This window comes from Gymnoscopelus braueri, assembly GCF_963280865.1.
Source record: "Gymnoscopelus braueri genome assembly, chromosome: 15".
In the NCBI taxonomy this organism is placed as follows: Eukaryota; Metazoa; Chordata; class Actinopteri; order Myctophiformes; family Myctophidae; genus Gymnoscopelus; species Gymnoscopelus braueri.
In genome coordinates, this window is record NC_137620.1 from 51,621,591 (window position 1) to 51,640,789 (window position 19,199).

General features: G+C 39.7%; 1 protein-coding gene across 1 annotated transcript in view; it reads left to right on the top strand.

Moving 5' to 3' along the window:
* Positions 1-19,199, top strand: part of LOC308101633 (retinal guanylyl cyclase 2-like) — a gene marked incomplete at both ends in the record, with an annotated part of 59,641 nt that overhangs the window by 23,581 nt on the left and 16,861 nt on the right. The window contains 6 exons of the mRNA XM_080451054.1: positions 9,186-9,270; positions 9,596-9,712; positions 11,920-12,003; positions 12,115-12,291; positions 14,373-14,526; positions 17,220-17,363. Of these exons, the coding sequence (XP_080307180.1) occupies positions 9,186-9,270; positions 9,596-9,712; positions 11,920-12,003; positions 12,115-12,291; positions 14,373-14,526; positions 17,220-17,363 (761 nt within the window). The remainder of the gene's footprint in view (positions 1-9,185; positions 9,271-9,595; positions 9,713-11,919; positions 12,004-12,114; positions 12,292-14,372; positions 14,527-17,219; positions 17,364-19,199) is intronic.

A 19,199-nucleotide genomic window follows, 5' to 3' on the forward strand; every position in this document is an offset into this window, starting at 1 on the left:
TGCAAAGCGGTGGAAAAATATAGGATCTACAAGCATACAGCTTGTCACGCAGCAACTGTTTTATGCTTGAAGATCAGATATTTTGCGCAGGATTGAGCACATTTGTGGAACATAGCATTGTGTTCACTTGTTGCACTGAGGGAGGAGGAGAGGAGACGCGTTTGTCAGCGACGTGGACAGCTGATAGAATGAGAGCTTTACGCTCAGACAATAATGTGAATATTATTATTATGAATAATAATATAGGTTTGTCACTGGGTTGTTTACAAGTTACTATAGTTCGCTTGCTGCTACTAAATTTAAAGCAGCATTACATGACGGTCATATTATGACAGTCATGACGAAACTTTAACCTGTTTTTTGCACTTTCTCCATTTACAGCCCGTACATCTACATAAACGTTCGGATTTCAAATATAAAGTTTTTATTCCGTGGCCACGGATGTTACAATTTACTTCGGGTGGGTATAAGTACCCGTAACTTCTGTATTGTTCAATAAAAAGCATTTTTATCCGATTGGCGGTCATTTTCTCATAGAGTTATAGTGTATCAGAGTGCAATTACACCTCCCAACCGATAGGGTCACGTAGTTGAAAGCATGGAGAAAATACGGAGAAAATGGCCACCGATTGGATTAAAATGTTTTTTATTGGACAATACGGAAAATATGGGTACTTATGGGTTACCCGAATAGAATTGTAACATCCCTGGCCATGAGGTAAGCACTTTATATTTGAAATCTGAACGTTTGTGTAGATGTACGGGCTGTAAATGGAGAAAGTGCAAACACCAGGTGTAAGTTTATCGCTACATGCTAAGAAGCTAACGTGAGTTCGTCAGCATTAGTTTGGGCACTTTGGGGTCGGACTAGTGTTTTTGTTGGAACATTAAGCCGACACGCAACACCACGTTTAATGTTACGTTGTAAACAACCACCACCAAACCTTTTGTTAACTTATAACTCGATCTCTTTGTGGTGAACGCTTGTGTCTCTTCAAGTTGTTGTTTTTCCCACATTGCATGCCTTCGGGTAAAATCAAGCATTGTGTTTTGTTCTCCACATCGATGTAGCAAAAATGTGTCCATATCACCTCTTCTCTTTCTCCCGAGCCCCGTGCAAAGCATTTTACCATTTTATTTTGTAAAGTTTCGCTCTGAAATCTGAATCCTCCTGCCATTCATTTGACGGTGGTGTGACTCTGTGTGTGTGTGTGTGCGTGCGCGGCTGCAACTTTAAAAGGGGGTGTGTGTGAGTGAGGAACAGCATGCCCTGCGCTGCGCATCAAAGGAGACAGGGAGTGACAAAATCATATAATAAATATATGATATAATATTTCGTCTCGTCTTTGTTCGTGAACTAAAATGACCATAGATTTTAGTCCAGTCTTTATTTAGTGAACTACATTTTCGTCTCGTCTTTATTAGTCAACGAAATTGCATAATGATTTAGTCCCAGTTATTGTTTATTCATATGGGTGGTGGTCTCGTCTCGTCTTCGTCCTGTGTGCGTTGACGAACATATTTAGTTTCGTTTTCGTTAACGAAATCAACACTGCATGGAAGTAAAAATTAGATCCCCACATACACAAATCACAAATCATGATGACATATAGGAGACAGATAGAAATACTCACTAGCCTACTGCTTCATGTCTCACTGTTTTCTCAGGGCACAACGCATGCAGTAACACTTTCATAGACCTGCCTGCTTATTTCTCTCTCAAAATTTGGCAACCCATTTTCAACTCTCAGCTCTTTAGAAGACAATGGAACCCCCCACTGTTTGGGGGAGAAAGTGTGAACTAGTCTGGAGCAAAGAGGGGAGACAGTGGCCAATAGGATAGCCTGATTTTTCAGGCCTGGTGGAAGATAATGTATCCTCAGTCATGCGAGTGTTAAGCCACAAAAGACGCATCCGGTAGGGCCCTACGGGCTCGACGCTTAAGAGGTGGATTTATCGGCCTGTAGAACTACGGGCTTGGCGGACAATGTGTTAAGAGGTCTCAGTTTACCTTGTATTCTATCTTGGCGAGGCGTAGTTAGGCGGCGAGGCCTCCGTCCCTCTCAGACATAACATAGAGTTAAACTGAGTCCCTCTCAGACATTATAACATAGAGTTAAACTGAGTCCCTCTCATTATAACATAGAGGTAAACTGAGTCCCTCTCATTATAACATAGAGTTAAACTGAGTGCCTCTCATACATTATAACAGAGGTAAACACATTATAACAGAGTTAAACTGAGTCCCTCTCAGACATTATAACAGAGTTAAACTGAGTCTCTCTCAGACATTATAACATAGAGTTAAACTGAGTCCCTCTCATACATTATAACAGAGTTAAACTGAGTCCCTCTCATACATTATAACATAGAGTTAAACTGAGTCCCTCTCAGACATAACAGAGTTAAACTGAGTCCCTCTCATACATTATAACATAGAGTTAAACTGAGTCCCTCTCATTATAACATAGAGTTAAACTGAGTCCCTCTCATACATTATAACATAGAGTTAAACTGAGTCCCTCTCAGACATAACAGAGTTAAACTGAGTCCCTCTCATACATTATAACATAGAGTTAAAATGAGTCCCTCTCATTATAAAAGAGTTAAACTGAGTCCCTCTCATACATTATAACATAGAGGTAAACACATTATAAAATAGAGTTAAACTAAGACCCTCTCAAACATTATAACAGAGAGTTAAACTGAGTCCCTCTCAGACATTATAACAGAGTTAAACTGACTCCCTCTCAGACATTATAACAGAGTTAAACACATTATAACATAGCGTTAAACTGAGTCCCTCTCATTATAACATAGAGTTAAACTGACTCCCTCTCATACATTATAACATAGAGTTAAACACATTATAATATAGAGTTAAAGTAAGACCCTCTCAAACATAACATAGAGTTAAACTGAGTCCCGCTCTTACATTATAACATAGAGTTAAACTGAGTCCCTCTCATTATAACATAGAGTTAAACTGACTCCCTCTCATACATTATAACATAGTTAAACTGAGTCCATCTCAGACATAACAGAGTTAAACTGATTCCCTCTCTTACATTATAACATAGAGTTAAACTAAGACCCTCTCATACATTATAACATAGAGTTAAACTAAGTCCCTCTCATTATAAAAGAGTTAAACTGAGTCCCTCTCATACATTATAACATAGAGGTAAACACATTATAAAATAGAGTTAAACTAAGACCCTCTCAAACATTATAACAGAGAGTTAAACTGAGTCCCTCTCAGACATTATAACAGAGTTAAACTGACTCCCTCTCAGACATTATAACAGAGTTAAACACATTATAACATAGCGTTAAACTGAGTCCCTCTCATTATAACATAGAGTTAAACTGACTCCCTCTCATACATTATAACATAGAGTTAAACACATTATAATATAGAGTTAAAGTAAGACCCTCTCAAACATAACATAGAGTTAAACTGAGTCCCGCTCTTGCATTATAACATAGAGTTAAACTGAGTCCCTCTCATTATAACATAGAGTTAAACTGACTCCCTCTCATACATTATAACATAGTTAAACTGAGTCCATCTCAGACATAACAGAGTTAAACTGATTCCCTCTCTTACATTATAACATAGAGTTAAACTAAGACCCTCTCATACATTATAACATAGAGTTAAACTAAGTCCCTCTCATACATTATAACATAGAGTTAAACTGAGTCCCTCTCATACATTATAACATAGAGTTAAACTGAGTCCCTCTCATACATTATAACAGAGTTAAACAGAGACCCTCTCATTATAACAGAGTTAAACAGAGACCCTCTCATTATAACATAGAGTTAAACTAAGACCCTCTCACACATTATAACAGAGTTAAACTGAGTCCCTCTCATACATTATAACATAGAGTTAAACTGAGTCCCTCTCAGATATTATAACATAGAGTTAAACTGACTTCCTCTCAGACATTGAAACATAGAGTTAAACACATTATAACATAGCGTTAAACTGAGTCCCTCTTATTATAACAAAGCGTTAAACTGACTCCTTCTCATACATTATAAGAGAGTTAAACACATTATAACAGAGTTAAAGTAAGACCCTCTCACACATTATAACATAGAGTTATATTCATTTCAATTCAATTCAATTTTATTAAAGTGTCAAATCACAACAAGTTGTCTCAAGACACTTTACATGTAGAGAAGAGACCCGACATCCCACCCTGAGCAAGCAATTTTGCGAGTTATACTGAGTCCCTCTCATACATTATAACATAGAGTTAAACTGAGTCCCTCTCAGAAATAACAGAGTTAAACTGAGTCCCTTTCATACATTATAACATATAGTTAAACTGAGTCCCTCTCATACATTATAACATAGAGTTAAACTGAGTCCTTCTCAGACATAAAAGAGTTAAACTGAGTCCCTCTCATTATAACATAGAGTTAAACTGAGTCCCTCTCATACATTATAACATAGAGTTAAACTGAGTCCCTCTCATACATTATAACAGAGTTAAACTGAGTCCCTCTCATACATTATAACATAGAGTTAAACTGAGTCCCTCTCATTATAACATAGAGTTAAACTGAGTCCCTCTCATACATTATAACATAGAGGTAAACACATTATAACATAGAGTTAAACTAAGACCCACTCAGACATTATAACTTAGAGTTAAACTGAGTCCCTCTCAGACATAACATAGAGTTAAACTGAGTCCCTCTCAGACATTATAACAGAGTTAAACTGACTCCCTCTCAGACATTATAACAGAGTTAAACTGACTCCCTCTCAGACATTATAACATAGAGTTAAACACATAACATAGCGTTAAACTGAGTCCCTCTCATTATAACATAGAGTTAAACTGACTCCCTCTCATACATTATAACATAGAGGTAAACACATTATAACATAGAGATAAACTAAGACCCTCTCATACATTATAACAGAGTTAAACAGAGACCCTCTCATTATAACAGAGTTAAACAGAGACCCTCTCATTATAACATAGAGTTAAACTAAGACCCTCTCACACATTATAACAGAGTTAAACTGAGTCCCTCTCATACATTATAACATAGAGTTAAACTGAGTCCCTCTCAGATATTATAACATAGAGTTAAACTGACTTCCTCTCAGACATTGAAACATAGAGTTAAACACATTATAACATAGCGTTAAACTGAGTCCCTCTTATTATAACAAAGAGTTAAACTGACTCCTTCTCATACATTATAAGAGAGTTAAACACATTATAACAGAGTTAAAGTAAGACCCTCTCACACATTATAACATAGAGTTATATTCAATTCAATTCAATTCAATTTTATTAAAGTGTCAAATCACAACAAGTTGTCTCAAGACACTTTACATGTAGAGAAGAGACCCGACATCCCACCCTGAGCAAGCAATTTTGCGAGTTATACTGAGTCCCTCTCATACATTATAACATAGAGTTAAACTGAGTCCCTCTCAGACATAACAGAGTTAAACTGAGTCCCTTTCATACATTATAACATATAGTTAAACTGAGTCCCTCTCATACATTATAACATAGAGTTAAACTGAGTCCTTCTCAGACATAAAAGAGTTAAACTGAGTCCCTCTCATTATAACATAGAGTTAAACTGAGTCCCTCTCATACATTATAACAGAGTTAAACTGAGTCCCTCTCATACATTACAACAGAGTTAAACAGAGTCCCTCTCATACATTATAACATAGAGTCATTATAACATAGAGTTAAACTGAGTCCCTCTCATACATTATAACATAGAGGTAAACACATTATAACATAGAGTTAAACTAAGACCCACTCAGACATTATAACTTAGAGTTAAACTGAGTCCCTCCCAGACATAACATAGAGTTAAACTGAGTCCCTCTCAGACATTATAACAGAGTTAAACTGACTCCCTCTCAGACATTATAACAGAGTTAAACTGACTCCCTCTCAGACATTATAACATAGAGTTAAACACATAACATAGCGTTAAACTGAGTCCCTCTCATTATAACATAGAGTTAAACTGACTCCCTCTCATACATTATAACATAGAGGTAAACACATTATAACATAGAGATAAACTAAGACCCTCTCAGACATTATAACAGAGTTAAACTGAGTCCCTCTCAGACATAACATAGCGTTAAACTGAGTCCCTCTCATGCATTATAACATAGAGTTAAACTGAGTCCCTCTCATTATAACAGAGTTAAACTGAGTCCCCCTCAGACATTATAACATAGAGTTAAACTGAGTCCCTCTCAGACATTTTAACATAGAGTTAAACTGAGTCCCTCTCATTATAACATAGAGTTAAAATGACTCCCTCTCATTATAACAGAGTTAAACTGAGTCCCTCTCAGACATTATAACATAGAGTTAAACTGAGTCTATCTCATTATAACAAGAGGTAAACTGAGGCCCTCTCAGACATTATAACATAGAGTTAAACTGACTCCCTCTCATTATAACATAGAGTCAAACTGACTCCCTCTCATTATAACATAGCGTTAAACGGAGACCCTCTCAGACATTATAACATAGAGTTAAACTGAGTCCCTCTCATTATAACAGAGTTAAACTGAGTCCCTCTCATTATAACAGAGTTAAACTGAGTCCCTCTCATTATAACAGAGTTAAACTGAGTCCCTCTCAGACATTATAACATAGAGTTAAACTGAGTCCCTCTCATTATAACAGAGTTAAACTGAGTCCCTCTCATTATAACAGAGTTAAACTGAGTCCCTCTCATTATAACAGAGTTAAACTGAGTCCCTCTCAGACATTATAACATAGAGTTAAACTGAGTCTATCTCATTACAACAGAGTTAAACTGAGTCCCTCTCATTATAACATAGAGTTAAACGGAGACCCTCTCAGACATTATAACATAGAGTTAAACTGAGTCCCTCCCAGACATAACAGGAGTTAAACTGAGTCCTTACGTGGCTTACTGCTTTTCTAAAACGGTTACAAATATGGCAACACGTCCCAATTAAAACAACAACTTCTACAAGAAAGTAGTTTCCCTTCCCGGCCACCAGGAGGAGCCACTTCCTCCTGACAGAGAGTAGAGCTGCTTGTTTACATGAAGACGTCAACTATCCCGAAACAAAGACACAGAGAAACAAAACGTAACTGTTGGGTAAATCTCATGGTAACTAAGATGATCGATAGAAATGTATAATGTTTTAAATTCTGTTTTAGCTACTTTGTCTGTGAGCTTCACGTATAAACAGCTAGCCCAGGTACTTAGCAAAGCGACCGAGACATTGCGAGGGCGAGTAGCCCCGCCCTGAGCCACTCAGTCACCGTCCTGTGCACGCTGGCGGTGCTTAGAAGCCCCGCCCAGGGTCTGCGCTCCCCTTTGCTAGTTCAGCTACATTATACATAATGCATAATCAGTGTTGGGCATAACAGCGTTTAAATAAACGGCGTTACCTAACGCCGTTATTTTTTTCAGTAACGAGTAATCTAATGAATTACAATATCCATCGTGACAACGCCGTTACCGTTACTGACAATGAAATGTGCTCCGTTACTATGTCAAGCGTCCCTAAGATTTCTGTTACCACGAGCCAGCTGACAGTGTGTGTGTCTGTGTGTGTGTGTGTGTGTGCGCGCATCGCTACTACAGGCTGGGTTTGCTGCTCCTGCTGCAAACATGACACGGTTAGAAAAAATACCAAGGATACGACAGTGATGTCTCTTACTTTTTGCTGTTACGCAACCAGGAAGTAACACAGACTCGACGCTGTTTAAGCAGTGACATGTGACATGACATCACTGACGAATCCTTGGTATTTATATCTTCATGGGTATTTTTTACACACAAACCCAGCGCGGCGCACACACAAACAAACTAACTTTAACAACCAGACCAGTAGAGAAGAGATGGCGAGTCACGAGCAATCCGACAAGATGGCTTTCACAAATTGGTGGTACAAGCACTACTTTACCTTTATTGAAAGGAAAGGAAAGAATGTACACGTGAAGTGCACGTTGTGTGCCGGGGGGAAGCGTGTTTGTCCACGTCTGTCCAAAGCAACAACGTGTGTGTGTGTGTGTGTGTGTGTGTGTGTGTGTGTGTGTGTGTGTGTGTGTGTGTGTGTGTGTGTGTGTGTGTGTGTGTGTGTGTGTGTGTGTGTGTGTGTGTGTGTGACAGCCAGTTTGTGTCTTTAATTCACACTAGTGTTAAAAGCACGTGATATTGTTTAAGTGTTTACTTCTGCTCAAAGAAAATACTTGAAGTAGGCTACAGTGTTGTCTACCAGTATCATACCAGTTGGCTTGTCTGAAGTTGTAACTAAGACAGTTTTTCTTTAATTTACACTAAAAGCACTGTAGTATAGTCCAGTGTTGTTCTTTATAGTTGACAAATGTATGTGAACATGTTGCTCTGTAAAGCTTTAAACCAAATTAAGGAAGAATTTTGACTAGCACAACTGTCACTGAATGGAAAATAGGTTACTTTAAAAAAAACGTATTTCAACATATTGAGACTTAAAAACTGGACTTTCAAAAAGTTTGAGAACCACTGGTGTAGGCAATTACACCTGTTTTACTGTTGTTATCTACCAGTTGCTGTGCGTTGAGGTGCAATAAATATTATATTGAAGTGCAATACATATATTGAAGTTTATTTCTCCCTCATGATAAAGGTTATTATGTGTAAGTAGTAAGTACCTGTCTATGCTGTTCTACTCTATGCACCTGGCTTGTGAAACCTGCTCCCAAAAACAATCCAAATTCTTTGACATATTACAACTTTTTCACGCAAATAGTTACTTTTCCTAGTAACTAGTTACTTTTACAATAATTAATTCAGTAATAAGTAAGTAATTCAGTTACTAACTCAGTTACTTTTTTGGAGAAGTAACTAGTAACTATAACTAATTACTTTTTTAAACACTGTGCATAATACAAAATAACGCACCTAGGATTGATATAAACTGATCTAAGGTGTAGATAATAGTCTCATATGTCACCACTACCATATGTAAATCAGCCAATCAGAATCAAGGATGGACTAGTCGTTTTAGAATGTGTGTTTTCTATCTATAGAGGACATTATAGAGTTAATGTATGTTTTCTATCTATATAGGACATTATTGAATTAATGTGTGTTTTCTATCTATAGAGGACATTATAGAGTTAATGTATGTTTTCCGTCCTCCACAGGGGGCGACGTAGAGCTGCCTCCAACAGTAAACTGGTCTTCAACCTGGACGACATCATATTCATCGACACACAAATCAGCAGGAAGGTCTGAACTCATTAAACTAACAAGTTAATTAATTAGTTAAACTAGAAGGTCTGAACTCATTAAACTAACAAGTTAATTAATTAGTTAAACTAGAAGGTCTGAACTCATTAAACTAACGAGTTCATGAATTAGTTAAACTTAACCAGTTTTATAAATGTATTTAAATTGTTAATTAATTAGTAAATTAGTTATCATTCCAGAGTTGCATGTATCAAACTGTACTGTATTTTATTTAATAAATTATTGATGTTTTGTGTCTATAGATACTGAACGAGTATTCTACCTTGAAGAGCGAATATGTTAATTAAGTGTGTTGTTTCCATAGAAACTAAACGAGGACTCCATAATGAAGAGTCTCATCGAAATTAAAACTCCGATTCGTTCAGTTGGACGAAGCTACATCCAGACAAGTCCTGAGAGCTCCAACATTGGCCTACTGGAGGTAACCTGATTATATACCTACCAACTGACTGCTGTTGGAACAACTAGTCTTCTTGCCAGTAATGTGAACCCGGACGTGTTGAGTAGCAAGAAAATATGGGGTCCCCAGCACAAAGAGCATGGGGTCCCCAGCATCTAAAGAGTATGGGGTCCCCAGCATCTAAAGAGTATGGGGTCCCCAGCATCTAAAGAGTATGGGGTCCCCAGCACAAAGAGTATGGGTCCCCAGCATTTAAATATTATGGGTCCCTGCATCTAAAGATTATGGTTATGATTAAGGCTTGAAGGGGTCTGGGGGGTTATTGAGGATTGAGGGGGGTCTGGTGGGTTATTGAGGATTGAAGGGATATGGGGGGTTATTGAGGATTGAGGGGGGTCTGGGGGGTTATTGAGGATTGAAGGGGTCTGGGGGGTTATTGAGGATTGAAGGAGTCTGGGGGGTTGTTGAGGATTGAAGGGATCTGGGGGGTTATTGAGGATTGAGGGGGGTCTGGGGGGTTATTGAGGATTGAAGGGGTCTGGGGGGTTATTGAGGATTGAAGGGATATGGGGGGTTATTGAGGATCGAGGGGGGTCTGGGGGGTTATTGAGGATTGAAGGGGTCTGGGGGGTTATTGAGGATTGAAGGGGTCTGGGGGGTTATTGAGGATTGAAGGGATATGGGGGGTTATTGAGGATTGAGGGGGGTCTGGGGGGTTATTGAGGATTGAAGGGGTCTGGGGGGTTATTGAGGATTGAAGGGGTCTGGGGGGGGTCTGGGGGGTTATTGAGGATTGAAGGAGTCTGGGGGGTTATTGAGGATTGAAGGAGTCTGGGGGGTTATTGAGGATTGAAGGGATATGGGGGGTTGTTGAGGATTGAAGGGATCTGGGGGGTTATTGAGGATTGAGGGGGGTCTGGGGGGTTATTGAGGATTGAAGGGGTCTGGGGGGTTATTGAGGATTGAAGGGATATGGGGGGTTATTGAGGATTGAAGGGATATGGGGGGTTATTGAGGATTGAAGGGATATGGGGGGTTATTGAGGATTGAAGGGGTCTGGGGGGTTATTGAGGATTGAAGGGATATGGGGGGTTATAGAGGATTGAAGGGATATGGGGGGTTATTGAGGATTGAAGGGGTCTGGGGGGTTATTGAGGATTGAAGGGGTCTGGGGGGTTATTGAGGATTGAAGGGGTCTGGGGGGTTATTGAGGATTGAGGGGGGTCTGGGGGGTTATTGAGGATTGAAGGGAACTGGGGGGTTATTGAGGATTGAAGGGGTCTGGGGGGTTATTGAGGATTGAAGGGATATGGGGGGTTATTGAGGATTGAAGGGATATGGGGGGTTGTTGAGGATTGAGGGGGGTCTGGGGGGTTATTGAGGATTGAGGGCGGTCTGGGGGGTTGTTGAGGATTGAAGGGGTCTGGGGGGTTATTGAGGATTGAAGGGGTCTGGGGGGTTATTGAGGATTGAAGGGGTCTGGGGGGTTATTGAGGATTGAGGGGGGATATGGGGGGTTATTGAGGATTGAAGGGGTCTGGGGGGTTATTGAGGATTGAAGGGGTCTGTGGGGTTATTGAGGATTGAAGGAGTCTGGGGGGTTATTGAGGATTGAAGGGGTCTGGGGGGTTGTTGAGGATTGAAGGGGTCTGGGGGGTTATTGAGGATTGAAGGGGTCTGGGAGGTTGTTGAGGATTGAAGGGGTCTGGGGGGTTATTGAGGATTGAAGGGGTCTGGGGGGTTATTGAGGATTGAAGGGATATGGGGGGTTATTGAGGATTGAAGGGATATGGGGGGTTGTTGAGGATTGAAGGGGTCTGGGGGGTTATTGAGGATTGAAGGAGTCTGGGGGGTTATTGAGGATTGAAGGGGTCTGGGGGGTTGTTGAGGATTGAAGGAGTCTGGGGGGTTGTTGACGATTGAAGGGGTCTGGGGGGTTGTTGAGGATTGAAGGGGTCTGGGGGGTTGTTGGGGATTGAAGGGGTCTGGGGGGTTGTTGAGGATTGAAGGGGTCTGGGGGGTTGTTGAGGATTGAAGGGGTCTGGGGGGTTGTTGAGGATTGAAGGGGTCTGGGGGGTTGTTGAGGATTGAAGGGGTCTGGGGGGTTGTTGATGCCACATTTCAACTCTGGTTTAGAGCAGGGCTTTCCAAACTCTCTGGTTTACAGTTAAAGTGATGTCATGGTTTGGTTGTTTACATTAACTTTGATGTCATGGTTTGGTTGCCAGGGCGACTGGGTTTGGCTGAGGAAGTTTGCAGAAGGAAAGACAATGTCAGCTGTCAATCAAAGTACCCAGAACGTGTTTAGTAATGTAAGACACACACACACACACACACACACACACACACACACACACACACACACACACACACACACACACACACACACACACACACAGTAATAGTTGTGCATTTGTTTGTAGTTCAGGGACATGAGACATGAGAATCTGAACCTGTACCTGGGTGTCTTCCTGGACTGTGGGATCTTCGCCATAGTAACAGAACACACCCCCAGAGGAAGCCTGGCCGACCTCCTGGGGGATGGGGAAATGAGACTGGACTGGATGTTCAAATCTTCACTTTTAATGGATCTAATTAAGGTAAAACATATTACCGTTATTAATACTGTTAATTACCCCAATAATTACAGTGGGATCTGTGTTAGCGTGTTGGCGTGTTGGCGTGTTGGCGTGTTGGCGTGTTAGCGTGTTGGCGTGTTTTAGTGTTTTAGTGTGTTAGTGTTTTAGTGTTTTAGTGTTTTAGTGTGTTAGTGTGTTAGTGTGTTAGTGTGTTAGTGTGAGTGTGTTAGCGTGTTGGCGTCTTAGTGTGTTGGTGTGTTGGTGTGTTAGTGTTTTAGTGTGTTAGTGTGTTAGTGTTTTAGTGTGTTAGTGTGTTAGTGTGTTAGTGTGTTAGTGTGAGTGTGTTAGTGTGTTGGTGTTTTAGTGTGTTAGTGTGTTAGTGTGTTAGTGTGTTGGTGTGTTGGTGTTTTAGTGTGTTAGTGTGTTGGTGTGTTGGTGTGTTGGTGTGTTGGTGTGTTAGTGTGAGTGTGTTAGTGTGTTGGTGTTTTAGTGTGTTAGTGTGTTAGTGTTTTAGTGTTTTAGTGTTTTAGTGTGTTAGTGTGTTAGTGTGTTAGTGTGTTAGTGTGAGTGTGTTAGCGTGTTGGCGTCTTAGTGTGTTGGTGTGTTGGTGTGTTAGTGTGTTAGTGTTTTAGTGTGTTAGTGTGTTAGTGTGTTAGTGTGTTAGTGTGTTAGTGTGAGTGTGTTAGTGTGTTGGTGTTTTAGTGTGTTAGTGTGTTAGTGTGTTAGTGTGTTGGTGTGTTGGTGTTTTAGTGTGTTAGTGTGTTGGTGTGTTGGTGTGTTGGTGTGTTGGTGTGTTAGTGTGAGTGTGTTAGTGTGTTGGTGTTTTAGTGTGTTAGTGTGTTAGTGTGTTAGTGTGTTGGTGTGTTGGTGTGTTGGTGTGTTGGTGTGTTGGTGTTTTAGTGTGTTGGTTTGTTAGTGTGTTGGTGTTTTAGTGTGTTGGTGTGTTAGTGTGTTGGTGTTTTAGTGTGTTGGTGTGTTGGTGTGTTGGTGTGTTGGTGTGTTGGTGTGTTGGTGTGTTGGTGTTTTAGTGTGTTGGTGTGTTGGTGTGTTAGTGTGTTGGTGTTTTGGTGTGTTGGTGTGTTGGTGTGTTGGTGTGTTGGTGTGTTTTAGTGTGTTGGTGTTTTAGTGTGTTGGTGTGTTGGTGTGTTGGTGTTTTAGTGTGTTGGTGTGTTGGTGTGTTGGTGTGTTGGTGTGTTGGTGTTTTAGTGTGTTGGTGTGTTAGTGTGTTAGTGTGTTAGTGTGTTGGTGTGTTGGTGTGTTGGTGTTTTAGTGTCTTAGTGTCTTAGTGTGTTAGTGTGTTAGTGTGTTAGTGTGTTAGTGTGTTGGTGTGTTGGTGTGTTGGTGTGTTAGTGTGTTAGTGTAACGCCTGGGATTCTGACTTGGGTCTCCTGCATGTTTAGCCACACTTAACCTCTTAACCTCTAGCCTAAAGGGAAATCCCCCCCCCCCCCCTAGTGGCCAGGGGAGATATTGGTCTTTTTGTCATCAGGCAGAGGATCTCATCTATACTGTCTGATCTATACTGTCTGATCTATACCGTCTGATCTATACTCTCTGATCTATGCTGTCTGATCGATACTGTCTGATATATGCTGTCTGATCTATGCCGTCTGATCTATACCGTCTGATCTATACCGTCTGATCTATACCGTCTGATCTATACCGTCTGATCTATACTGTCTGATCTATACTGTCTGAAAAATGTATTTGTATTTATGGTGTATGTGTATATATATGTGTATATATATGTGTATATATATGTGTATATATATATGTGTATATATAATTATGACATATACGTATTTGTATATATATGTATATATATATATTTTAGGGTCTCAGGTACCTTCATTTACAAGGAATCTATCTAGTGTTATATATGTTTTATATATATATATGTTTATATGTATTTATATATTTTCAGGGTCTCAGGTACCTTCATTTAAGAGGAATCTATCTAGTGTTATATATGTTTTATATATATATATGTTTATATGTATTTATATATTTTCAGGGTCTCAGGTACCTTCATTTATGAGGAATCTATCTAGTGTTATATATGTTTTATATATATATGTTTATATGTATTTATATATTTTCAGGGTCTCAGGTACCTTCATTTACGAGGCATCAGCCACGGACGACTGAAGTCCAGGAACTGTTTGGTTGACGGACGCTTTGTTCTGAAAATCACAGACTATGGACTTCAAACCATCCTGGATTCTGCAAACATCTGTCTTCCTGAAGATCCTAATGGTACTTATACCCCTATATATACACCCTATACCCCTATATATACCCTATACCCCTATATATACCCTATACCCATATATATACCCATATATATACCCTATACCCCTAAATATACCCTATACCCCTATATATACCCTATACCCATATATATACCCTGTACCCCTATATATACCCTATACCCATATATATACCCATATATATACCCTACACCCCTTATTTATACCCTATACCCCTATATATACCCTATACCCATATATACCCTATACCCCTATATATACCCTATACCCATATATATACCCATATATATACCCTACACCCCTTATTTATACCCTATACCCCTATATATACCCTATACCCATATATACCCTATACCCATATATATACCCATATATATACCCTACACCCCTTATTTATACCCTATACCCCTATATATACCCTATACCCATATATATACCCTATACCCATATATATACCCATATATATATACCCTATACCCCTAAATATACCCTATACCCCTATATATACCCTATACCCATATATACCCTATACCCCTATATATACCCTATACCCATATATATACCCTATAACCATATATGTACCCTATACCCCTATATATACACCCTATACCCCTATACATACCCTATACCCCTATACATACCCTATACCCCTATATATACCCTGTACCCATATATATACCCTATACCCCTATATATACCCTATACCCCTATATATACCCTCTACCCATATATATACCCTATACCCCTATATATACCTTATACCCCTATATATACCCTATACCCCTATATATACCCTATACCCCTATATATACCCTATACCCATATATATACCCATATATATACCCTATACCCCTAAATATACCCTATACCCCTATATATACCCTATACCCATATATATACCCTGTACCCCTATATATACCCTATACCCATATATATACCCATATATATACCCTACACCCCTTATTTATACCCTATACCCCTATATATACCCTATACCCATATATACCCTATACCCCTATATATACCCTATACCCATATATATACCCATATATATACCCTACACCCCTTATTTATACCCTATACCCCTATATATACCCTATACCCATATATACCCTATACCCATATATATACCCATATATATACCCTACACCCCTTATTTATACCCTATACCCCTATATATACCCTATACCCATATATATACCCTATACCCATATATATACCCATATATATATACCCTATACCCCTAAATATACCCTATACCCCTATATATACCCTATACCCATATATACCCTATACCCCTATATATACCCTATACCCATATATATACCCTATAACCATATATGTACCCTATACCCCTATATATACACCCTATACCCCTATACATACCCTATACCCCTATACATACCCTATACCCCTATATATACCCTGTACCCATATATATACCCTATACCCCTATATATACCCTATACCCCTATATATACCCTCTACCCATATATATACCCTATACCCCTATATATACCCTATACCCCTATATATACCCTGTACCCATATATATACCCTATACCCCAATATATACCCTATACCCCTATATATACCCTATACCCCTATATATACCCTATACCCAGTCTGCAAACACCTGTCTTCCTGAAGATCCTAATGGTACCTATAGCCAAACTATACTTATCTATAGCTTCCTACACATCCATAAACCATAAACAAGTCTTCAGTCTGAAAACATCTCACCTCCTGAAGACCCTTGTGGTACCTATACCCCTATGTATACCCTATACCCCAATGTATACCCTATACCCCTATGTATACCCTATACCCCTATATATACCCTAAACCCATATGTATACCCTATACCCATATACCCTATATATACCCTATACCCCTATATATACACCCTATACCCATATATATATACCCTATACCCCTATATATACCCTATACCCCTATATATATCCTATACCCCTATATATACCCTATACCCCTATATATACCCTATACCCCTATACCCCTATATATATACCCTATACCCATATATATACCCATATATATATACCCTATACCCATATATATATATATATATATATATATATATATATATATATATATATATATATATATACCCTATACCCCTATATATACCTTATACCCCTATATATACCCTATACCCCTATATATACCCTATACCCCTATATATACCCTATACCCCTATATATATACCCTATATATACCATATACCCCTATATATACCCTATACCCATATATATACCCTATACCCATATATATATATATATATATATATATATATATATATATATATATATATATATATATATATATATATATATATATATATATATATATATATATATATTATATACCCTATACCCCTATATATACCTTATACCCCTATATATACCATATACCCCTATATAGACCCTATACCCCTTAATATACCCTATACCCATATATATATATATACCCTGTATATACCCTATACCCCTATATATACCCTATACCTCTCTACCTAACCCTACATAGCACCTATACCTGTGTGTTGTGTGTGTGTGTGTGTGTGTGTGTGTGTGTGTGTGTGTGTGTGTGTGTGTGTGTGTGTGTGTGTGTGTGTGTGTGTGTGTGTGTGTGTGTGTGTGTGCGTGTGTGTGTCAGACTTGTTGTGGACAGCTCCAGAGCTGTTGAGGTCTCCAACCAGAGGAGGGACATATGCCGGAGACGTCTTCAGTTTTGCCATCATCATACAGGAAGTCATCACCAGAACCCTTCCCTACGCCACACTGGACATGCCTGCACATGGTGAGAGTCTGTCTGTGTGTCTGTATGGAGCATTGTCCTGTGTGTTTTAGAGTGATGAGAAGAGTCTAGGACGTGTGGAGCGTTGTCCAGGGTGTTTTAGAGAAGAGAGAAGAGTCTAGGACGTGTGGAGCGTTGTCCAGGGTGTTTTAGAGAAGAGAGAAGAGTCTAGGACGTGTGGAGCGTTGTCCAGAGTGTTTTAGAGAAGAGAGAAGAGTCTAGGACGTGTGGAGCGTTGTCCAGGGTGTTTTAGAGAAGAGAGAAGAGTCTAGGACGTGTGGAGCGTTGTCCAGGGTGTTTTAGAGGCGAGAGAAGAGTCTAGGACGTATGGAGCGTTGTCCAGGGTGTTATAGAGAAGAGAGAAGAGTCTAGGACGTATGGAGCGTTGTCCAGGTAGGACGTGTGGAGCGTTGTCCAGGGTGTTTTAGAGAAGAGAGAAGAGTCTAGGACGTGTGGAGCGTTGTCCAGAGTGTTTTAGATAAGAGAGAAGAGTCTAGGACGTGTGGAGCGTTGTCCAGGGCGTTTTAGACAAGAGAGAAGAGTCTAGGACGTGTGGAGCGTTGTCCAGAGTGTTTTAGAGAAGAGAGAAGAGTATAGGACGTGTGGAGCGTTGTCCAGATTGTTTTAGATAAGAGAGAAGAGTCTAGGACGTGTGGAGCGTTGTCCAGGGTGTTTTAGATAAGAGAGAAGAGTCTAGGACGTGTGGAGCGTTGTCCAGAGTGTTTTAGAGAAGAGGGAAGAGTCTAGGACGTGTGGAGCGTTGTCCAGAGTGTTTTAGAGAAGAGAGAAGAGTCTAGGACGTGTGGAGTGTTGTCCAGGGTGTTTTAGAGAAGAGAGAAGAGTCTAGGACGTGTGGAGCGTTGTACAATACGATACAATACGATACAACTTTATTGTCAGCTCTCACTGAAATTTGCTTTGTGTCCATGACGTCACCGTTCAAGATACAGACAGGACATACAAGGTACATTACAGGACACACATCACAGACGCAGACAGAAACAAGAACAATAAAACATATCCTCTTGGTTTACCGATTTTGGTTTAAAAGCAGAACAGACTGGTGTACAAAAGAGTTCTTTAGCCTGTTTTTCTTATATTTTGGGACTATAAACCGCCTCATGGAGGGCAACAGTTGATATTTATCATTTAAAACATGTAAGGGGTCAGAGGAGATGCTCCTCGCCAGTCTAAGCATGCACACAACCTCAACTGGCCTACCAACAATTTTAGCGCAGATCTTAATTTGGCTATACAGTTTGTTCTTATATACCAATGGTAGGCTGTTAAACCAGGCCGTGCTACAGTACAACATCACAGTATGAACAACAGACGTGTAGAAAAGAGACAAGATCTGACTGCTAGCACCAAACGATCTAAGTCGGCGTAGGGAGTACATACGCTGCTGTATCCTCTTACAAATATAATCAATATGAGATGACCATGATAAGGTGGCATCTATCATCACCCCCAGATATTTGTAAGATGGGACTTGTTCAATAGCTGAACCATGGATCGTCACCGGTGGTGTCTTATCACCGGGAGCAGGGCCAAATATAATTTCCTCCGTTTTCTTAGTGTTGACAATCAGATTAATTTTGTCACACCATTCCACAAGCCGGTCAACGCTACACTGGTACTGTTTCTGGTCATCACTGTCAGTCATAAGAGCTATTAGTGTAGAATCATCTTAATATTTCAGAAGAAACTGATTTGACTCGCAGGTGTTACAGTCTGCCGTGTAAAGAGTAAACAGTACAGGTGAGCTAATGCAACCTTGGGGTGCACCAAATCTGGTCCTGATGGGAGAGGAGAGTGTCTTGTTTACCTTTACATACT